Source organism: Charadrius vociferus, unplaced genomic scaffold, assembly GCF_000708025.1.
Source record: "Charadrius vociferus isolate BGI_N301 unplaced genomic scaffold, ASM70802v2 scaffold621, whole genome shotgun sequence".
Classification (NCBI taxonomy): domain Eukaryota; kingdom Metazoa; phylum Chordata; class Aves; order Charadriiformes; family Charadriidae; genus Charadrius; species Charadrius vociferus.
Genome location: NW_009646926.1, coordinates 195,113 through 204,427, shown reverse-complemented (window position 1 = coordinate 204,427; position 9,315 = coordinate 195,113). Strand labels below are relative to the sequence as shown.

At 42.3% G+C, this 9,315-nt stretch overlaps 1 protein-coding gene across 1 annotated transcript in view; it reads left to right on the top strand.

The window, feature by feature from the left end:
- The first annotated feature begins 1,556 nt into the window (after positions 1 to 1,556).
- The window catches only part of NUTF2 (nuclear transport factor 2), a 15,827-nt gene continuing 8,068 nt past the window's right edge, over positions 1,557 to 9,315 (top strand). The window contains exons 1-3 of the mRNA XM_009894456.1: positions 1,557 to 1,690; positions 4,754 to 4,825; positions 8,655 to 8,753. Of these exons, the coding sequence (XP_009892758.1) occupies positions 1,592 to 1,690; positions 4,754 to 4,825; positions 8,655 to 8,753 (270 nt within the window). The 5' untranslated portion in view covers positions 1,557 to 1,591. The remainder of the gene's footprint in view (positions 1,691 to 4,753; positions 4,826 to 8,654; positions 8,754 to 9,315) is intronic.

The following is a 9,315-nucleotide window of genomic DNA, read 5'->3' as shown; positions in this document are numbered from 1 at the left end:
TAGGCTACAAAACATCCCTTCTCAGAAGGGTGAACCACCTCGCCCACTGTCACGTTCTCTGCTCTGCAGATGCCAACGATTTTCTCCCTCATGTAGTCTGGGTGTCGAAGCTCTAGCAGTTGCTCTGGGTTTGTATTTTACTTTGGTAGTTGAATTTACCACCCTGAAAACTTGTATGCTAATTCCTCTTATGCCATTGCTCAAACAAAAGGTATATGATCTCCTGTGCCTGGCCAAATTTGTGTAACTTTAAAACTCCTGGCCTAGGGTTTGAACCCATTTCAGTTCCCATTTGTGTGAGTAAAGCTCAAACAGCCAAAGGCCTAAAATATGAAAAAAGCTTTCTTGTCTGACTGCACAGAAAGTTAGGCCTGGTAAAACTTGCTGTGGAGATCTTCAGAATATTTTTTTTGCTTCTCTTAGGAATTTATCAAATCTTAAACAGGTGTGTGAGTAACTGACATCTAAAGGAAGCCAAAATAATTGTCACATCCTGTGTCCTAAAACAGAATTTCACGCCTTTCCAGACCTGCAGTGCAATACAGCCGATAGCTCAGGGGTTACAGACAGGGACGAGTGGCTGACAGATGTTGACGTTTAGCAGGTATAATTTAATTTGCTTGGAGTAAACTCTAATCTTAAATGCGGTGTGTTTTGAGCGCAGCATTGTGTTTTGACTTTTAGCACAATTCATTTTTTCAGAGAGATATCAAGATAAAGAAAAAATGGATTTGCTTTCTTGAAAAATGTGATGGCATGGTAAAGCGATCATCTGTACTGATAGTGCATGGTAGTTTTTAGACTGTTTTTAGACTGTCTGTCTGGACTGCTGCACATGCTGTGTGCTTAATCCGTCTAAACCAAAAGAAGTGTGTGATGCCTCTGAGCTTCCACTACCTTCACTGGGAACTGCAGATTCTCACCACTATGAAAAATTATGGTTTGTATCTTGAAATTACTACAGGTTCAAAGATAAATGTTGAGTATACTTCAGCCTTAGGGACAGGATAGAAGAGGAAAGTAAGCTTGTGTTAAGCAGAGAATTGGTGAATGACCTCCTGTTGTGTACCATTGAAAGGATGATCTTCCTTAGAATGGCCTGTGGATGGTGAAATACCTGAGGAGCTGAACAGATAAATCAGTTGGTGTAAGCTACTTGCAGACAATCCATATTAACATGTCAGTTGTTTACAGTAAATGAGATCAAGTCGCAGTAGCAAGCGCTTGCCAAATTTTTCAGATGGTGTAGTTTTTGAAATATGTGAATAGAAGGTGGTAACACTTACTCATTCTTGTTCTCCACTTTTGTGTGCACGTTGTGACCTCTGACTGAAATAGCATTTGGTGATTTCTAGAACTATAATAAGAAATTAAACTATTTGGTATCCAAGATTTTTACTGATGAAAGTCTAGGATACAGAGGTGATACTTGTCCTACTTCTTCCAAAGAAAAATTCTGGCTGGCTGAGAGGATCTGTGTTTACTGATGCTTAATACTCAAGCTAAGTATTTGCTTATTTATGTGATTGTTCTTTCTGATGATTTTTTGTTTGTTTGTGTTACAGTCATTGGCTTTAGGTGAGGATTCAGAATGGGAGACAAGCCTATCTGGGAGCAGATTGGGTCCAGCTTCGTACAACATTACTACCAGCTTTTTGATGCAGACAGGACTCAGTTAGGAGCAATATATGTAAGTATCTACAAAAAGGGGGCTGAGGCTTTGTCCCATTATTTGCCTAGGTTTCTCTATTTTGATGTGTGGGAACATGCATGGTGGGATAGTGGGTTTTATCCTGACTCCAGGATAGTGCAATCACACTTACTCAACTTCTATTTATTGCATTTCTTTTACATTTCACTTCTATTTTGAGGTTTGTCTGCCTTATCTATAAGCAGACTCGTAAAACCCCTAGTTGGCTGTAGCCAGTGGCTTGTAGTGGAGGGGGCTGGTGATGATGCTATGATGAAATTCTCTGTAAAAACAAATATGCTAGCCTTAGTTTGCCATTGATTTACAGGCAGGAATTTGCTTGGATTCCTCTCGAAGTGGGATGTGACTTAAGTCCTAGTCTGTGTTTAGCAATTCTTGCAGGTATTTCTTGGATCTCGTGCTGTATTAATCCTCGGAACATTAAAATAGATTTAAAATTTGGAATCCAGTTTAAATATTTGGACTTTGTTAAAGAAATTTAAGTTTGTTTTAAATTTCTTCAAAAATTAGGTTTTTAATTTTGCTCCTTATTTGGGGCAAAGTAGATTTGGGTTCCAAAATTAGACTGTAACAAACCCAAGGGAACCTCAGCTTTTACTTTTGCGGGAAGACTCCTCCAGAACATGCAAAGTGCTCTGTGTGTGGAGTTGATTACTGGTGGTGAGGAATGCTGCTGGCTGGCTGGCTGAGGCGTTTCAGCAAGACGCTCAAGTCTTACGAGTCTTCTAGCAGCGTATCCTGTTTTTCTGACCTGTTTTTCATCTGCTGGATGAATTGTATGAAGCTTCACCAAGCTCTTGAGGACGGAAACTGTTGCACAAACACCATCTGACACCCCTACGTCTACACCTACCTCAGCAGCATCCACAAGCACTGATAACGTTTGCTCTTTGGATTGTCTGCATTTGCTACCAATCCTCAGAAGACTGGTGGTGATAAGTACAGGCTAATTTAAATTCCTGGAAACAAGACCTTCCACACAATGAACTCCTGGACTTTCCCATCCTTAATGTCTTCCCGCCTTTGATCACTCAATGGAGATACCTATGCAAATGTAGTCAGGAGAACTGTTATGCAGGTCACCGATGTGTATTGTTTTGTAGAGTTCCTGAACTGGAGGATGGGACCTTGTATTTTGTGGCTAAAACACGCCATGGTCACAATTTGTCCAAAGTAGAGGAGGTTCTGCAGAAGGGCCCTTTTATTGATGAGCTTTTTGGCTTCTGAGACCCTGTGGGAGGAAACAAATTTTATAGTGTGCAGGGAGCTCTTGGGTTTGTTTTGCATTCCTGTATTGCTGCTTCCACCGCAAGGTTCAGTTTTCTCCTTTACTGGTGTGATCCAAGTCAATTGAGCTCTTGTTACTTAATCCAGGTAGGGATCTGGGCGGGTCACTTCTGCTATGAGTTGCTTCAGTTATGGGAGTTGGCGTGTGAAGTCAAAGACTTGTTTTACAGTTATCCCCCTGCAGTTGTTTTTCAGGAAAATGCTGCAGCTACTCCTTTCCTCCGCTTTGGGTATGCAGCTACTTAGAATGAAATATTGTCTTATTTTTTTATTCTGTTTTCTCACCTGTAGGGCTTTTGGGATAGAGGAGGGGTTGCTTTTTGTTCTTGAAGCAGTTGCTCCTAGATTGTTGATACAGCAAGTGGCTATGGAGATAACCCATAGCAGAGAGTCAGGTGGATGCTAATTAGGTACAACGTGAAGTTGTAGTGTGTTTGAGGGATAGCATAGCCTCCTTCCCTCATACCATCACCCGGCTTCCCGGGTTACCAATGTCAAGGATTGATGTCATGCAAGATGCAAGTGATGTCAGCCAGATGACTTTCTGTGTGAATTTAGATTGCACAATCTAAGTCCATTTCCTCCTAAAAGAAACATGTCCAAACTCAAGAGGAGGCTGTATTTGAAAACAGTATGAAGATCCCCTGGTTACATTTGTGACCCTGAAATATGTCGTGCTGTTGCCCCTAGTCCCCTTCTCTGTTCTTTTTGTCTCCTGCTGCACTGCGTAGTTCCTTCTGATGATAGACGGAGGACATGAAGCTTTTTATAGAGTGATTGTGACTTGTGCAGGTTCAGCATAGCACGTGTGGCTGAAAGTAGTGGCTTTTTGATGGATCAAAAACAGGGCCTGGAGAATCTACCAGAGAGCATACAAATAGAGTTCTGCAGAATCTGCCTGTTTCTGGTGAGACATTCAGAGCTTCAGTGAAAACTGGATGGGAAAGAGCTGGGAATTGTGTTCCTGGAGGTATTTAAACTCGAAAAGGTGGAATGAATAGCTGTCTGTGGTAGCCCCTATCAGGTATAGGGTGAGGGTGATGTTTGGAGATGGCAGCAGGCAGACTTTGAGCTCAGTGGAAACCAGTTTAAATTTAAGTCTGTTTGCCAAGGTTTAAAATTGGATTTGAGAGTTGTGTCAACAATAGGATATTGTGATTCTGGTTTAAACAGTATCCTAAGCTGAACAGAAAGCTTCTTCCCAGTTGCTGTTGTACCTGACATCACATGCTCAGAATGCCCTCCCTCATACTGGAAGAGCTTGTAGGCTGAAGACCTCAATAACTTCATGCCACACAGGGTGGGCTGTTAGAAAAACTACAGATACAGGTATTCTACTTCTCTGGGTGTCAGTAGGGAATGCAAATCAGTACCTGAGAGGGGAAAAAAGCTGGTGATACAACTCATCTTGTGAGATTTCTTCATATATTTTTGTCTCTCTACATGCTTGACTTTGTGTCCATAGGGTTATTTGGGTTTTGGGTGTCCTTTAGGTTTTCTTCTGAAAGCTAACTTTGATCCAAAGGCACAGGTGCTTTTTGCTGGTAGAATCATGATAATGAAATTTAATCTATTTAATTTCGAGTTGATTATTCCACGTTTTCAGTTGCTCTTTGTGGTTTCTTTTCACCTGCCTTTGAGGTAGTTTCCAAATAGCTGGATTCTAAGGATATATGCCAAGTAAACAAAGTCTCTTACCAGGATTGCTTAAGGGTTACCTCAGCAGGTTGATGAATTTGTTTTTTTTCCTTTCAGATTGATGCATCATGCCTTACGTGGGAAGGACAGCAGTTCCAGGGCAAAGCAGCTATTGTTGAAAAACTCTCTGTAAGTCTGTAATCCTTATCAAACACTTTGGGTAACAGTTCTGAAGACTATAAATTAATTGCTTCTAAAAAAATTTGATTTCAACTTCAGCCATTTAAAATTCTTGAACATGGGACTTGTGCTTCCAACTTTTGGTCTTCAAAAATGTTACTTGTGATTTAATTCTGTGTTCTATTGTTGGCACTAATGGTGGAATGTTAATTGACTCTATTAGTTTGCAAGGTTATTTTGTGACTGCAATTGCATCTGGCATTATTGATTTATTTTTTTTAAAAGTATAGTTCAGAAGCTGATGCTGTGATCTAGAGGAATGAAAGGTGGTTTTGTTTTTTTAAAGCATGCCAAGGAAGTAGCAACAGCAAACCTGTTATTTGGATCTGCCTGTGATAGAAGCTAAACATGATATTGCAAGGAACAATTTGTTTTCTGATAGATAAGCTGCAAATAAATTCTGCGGTGGAGAACCTGACTTATCTTCAGCGCAGCGTTTGTCAGCTGTTCAGATGTGAGCAGTTACGATTCAGGACTCTGAAACCAGTATTTCCTCTTCATCATGTGCATTTCTTACTGTGTAGAGACTGAAATTCTTCCTCCCTATTCATTTAGTTAAACTTGGTGAAGTTTTATCTTTTTGAGTAAATCCATGCTTCTGTTACAAAACAGGGTGTACTTACAAGCTGTCACGAGACTAGATAAAGTCTGTTTCTCTTGCAATATATGTGGAGGGCATGTGTGAGGTCTGCAGCCATTTTGCTCAGAGCATGATATGTCAGGCAGATATACCATTTTTATTACACATTGAGAAGAAAAATCTTTGTAACTTGGATGCTTGTCTTGTCGCAGGATGCTGCTGCTCCTGTGTTTTGGAATCACTGCTTTCATCCAGGGCATCTGTAACTGTGAAGGCTGAGGTTTGCCCTTGGATCTGTCTTTTAGGTGCCTGCGTTGCCTTTGTAGAAGACCACACACCTCAGAAATAGCACAGCTTGCAACTGCTCGCTTCTAGATGAGCAGATACTCAACCTCCAGAGTTGCTTGTTTGTGTACTCAGTGCTCTTTAGAGTTCTGGGCTGGAAGCCATTTAGATACCCAACCAGCAAAGCATTTGCTTGGCCCCGGTGTCTCAGATGCTGCCTTGGATCTGAGCCAGTGCCGATGGGCCCCTTTCTCACCAGAGTGTTACTCATCTTTACCTTCCCTGTCTGTGGTGCAAGTTGGACTTTCTGGGTTCGTGTGCCTGCTGCACAGTCTTGCTTGGTGAGCGAAGGCATGCTGCTTTGCCTCGGGGAAAGCTTTTCTGACTTATATCCATCTGCTTAAAGTAAGGAAGAAATGCAGTAAAATTACTCCATGCCCTTCCACTGCTATGGCTCGTTACCGGGTTGTATCAACTTACCGCCACTCTGACATCTTTCAGCATGCCCCTGTCAGCACTGAGCTGCTTGGGCTGTTTGCTCTTTCAACTTAACGTGCTGTTTGTGCTTCTGGAGCTTCTTACTTGAGCAGATCACTGAAAGTTTAACTCTGAAATTCTTTTGCATGAAGAGTTGTTTCAAATAGAGTGGTGTCCCCATCAGGGGACGGCCTGATTTTACACTGAGCGTTTGAGATAATCCTGTAGTTCTACAAGCCTCCTGGACCAAGGAGGTAGATTTGTTGCCATTTGTTGCCAGGAGTGAGTTTAAGCTACTCTGCTTCATTCTTGCAGAATTTCTCTTTCCCGACTTCAAGGAGGATTCCATGGTTTTGGTAGTGAAAGCCCAGACGAGTTTTAGTGTCAGAGGGCACTAAAAACCTTGGTTGTTGTGTGGCTTCTCACTTGTTAGTTGCTTTTATTGTACTCTTCATCTCAAGAAATGCTTCTCTCCAGTACAGATGGATGTTCATAAGCAACCATCCTTTTGAGGTAGCTTCTCTCTATTCTCAAAATCGGTGACCATTCCTATCACCTGACCCTGCTCTTTCCAGTGGGATTTCCCCCACTGCATCACATGAGTAGCGGCTCACTTGGCTGACCGACCTTTGGGGTCCTTTTCTCTGAAGGGCACAATCAGATACTTGAAATGGGCACCATCCTCCCCAGCCTTGTCTTAGGTTTCTTGTCACCATTTTGTAGGGCTCTTGACTGTGAAGCCTTTCCTTCCTCCCCTGTCTTCTCTCTCTGGTCTCACCTCTCATTGGCATCTTGTCATACTGGAAGCTGGGTTCTGGATACAACCACATTCATTCCCCTTCATCTCTCTGCCTTTTCAAGAGACTTTTCTTGCAGGACTTGTTCCACAAGAAGCTGTTGTGCTGAGGTGGAACCAGCCTTCCTAGTGTTCTTTTTGTCAAAGGTCTGCAGTGTCCATGCTGTGCTTGTGCTGGCGGTGCGGGCACGTTCAAGTTGGGATGGTGACCCTGGAAAATATTCCGCTGGTAGTTCAGAAAAGAGAGTTCTGGATATATATTTTTTTTTTTCTGGTTACTAAATGTCTATTCCATATTACAAATCAGTGGCTTACTTTGCAGTTCATGGTAGGTTGGGATTGTTCTCCCAGCTGAGAGGAAACACTGCAGGCTTTATTAGAGAGTGTTCTTGAACTGTGTTCACTCCTCTGTGATTAGAGAGCTGCCCTTTTGCTTCCCCAGGTACTGCTCCTCCCACAGTTTCTGTGTTCTTGTTAGCCAAGGATTTAGCTTCCTAGTATTCTTCCTGAAGCCTTATGCTTGTCAGGGCTGAGGTTGAACTTCACATCCTTGACAGTAGGACTTGTGTCTCCTGTTGTCGTACCTAGGCCTTCTAGGAAGTCTGTCAGGCTCCTTCCATTAGAGTGAAATGCAGAACTTGTCAAAGTACGTGCTTGGGTCTGCCTCAACCTGTTAACAAAGCCGAGAAATGAAGCAAAGACATCAAAGCACAACCTGAGGTTTAAATGACCACGTGCTGCTGCCCTGTGCAGTGGGTGGACTCTGGATATAACCCATATGGTCACTCAGAGCTCCATGCGTGCTGAACTGCCACTTCTAAAGCATCTAGCAGTAATGCAGCTTTCGATAGAACTGTGCCAAAACTGCGTTTCTGTGACAGAACTCGGATCCCCCAGGTATTTGATGTTCACCACTTGGAGTTGTCTGTGGTTGGAATGTAAATGTGGTCTAAGTTGAAAGAGAGGAATTACTCCCCAATGTCTGGTGCTTCTCAAGGTGTGTTCCTTGCGCACTTAACTCCACACATACTTGCAGCTGCTATATGAGCATGGAAAGTTTATTTTCTTTTCAATATGTGTGCTTTTGATCTCCACCTCCTCCTTCCCCCCTGCTCCTGCCTGATACATGGCAAACATGGTGCCTGTTGCTGTGTTGGTTCCCCTCAGCTGCTGTTACAGAGGAAAGAAAAGAGGGGAAAGGTGGGTATATGGGTTTCAAGTCCTGAACACTGGTTCTTGGTCAACCACCTTTCCTTTGTATTTGTAGCCATTTCAACAGAGGAGCAAATTTGGAGTTCTCTGGTAAACAGTCTCTTAACACTGCTCAGAGCAGAGAAGCTTTGTGCCTTTATAAGCTGAAGGTTCCTATGATAGATGAACTGAAGCTCTTTGGGCAGTGTAGTTAGAATAGGAACAGGTACTGCCTAACATATATGGTGACATATTATTTCATCTCTGATGCTTGACACAACTGTTACGATCAACCCAGCCTAAGTAGTGTCAAGTTGCAACAACTCTTCATGCAGTACTACCAAAATAGTCTTAACATTTCCTAGTGTTGGATTTGCTCAACCTTTGTTTTGTAAGTTAAACAATGCAATGACTGTACCCTTCCTTATTTTACTTTCTTTTTATTGTAGAGCCTCCCTTTCCAAAAAATCCAACACAGCATCACAGCACAAGACCACCAACCTACACCTGACAGCTGTATACTCAGTATGGTAGTGGGACAGCTTAAGGTAAACCCTTTCCATTACAGGTTAACAAATGCTTATGTCTTAGATTTTTGCAGGATTCTAAATCATCCGATTTCTGAAAATATTAATGCTGTCTTGGGTGGGGAAGGAGCACTGGTAAGCTTGCATTGAGACGTCATTCTTCTACTGTTCAAGACTCTCAAGAAACTCCTCATCCCTCCAGATGACTAGCCCTAGGTAAACCACCTGTAATTTGACAGTCGTATGTTCCTGCCAAGCAAAGTACTATGGTTTTTACTGCGCGTACAAATATCATCTGGGCTCTAAAAGCATCAATATTTCCCTTACCCTGATGCAGTAAGGTTTCAGTGTCCTCTGTTGTGCTCAAAAGCATCATTACAGTGTTCGTGGACAATATAAGCACATCTAGTTTAATGTGCTCTTTGATGTAACGTACCCATCGAGCTGTGATTTAGCAGACCTTTTTTTGTTAGCTGACAACCCTTCAGTAAGACCATGTTTTGTTGTTGCTGTCACAGGATACAACCATGCAGTCCTGGTGTTAATGCAGTCCAGTCCCTCTGTAGTCAAAACTGGTTCAGCA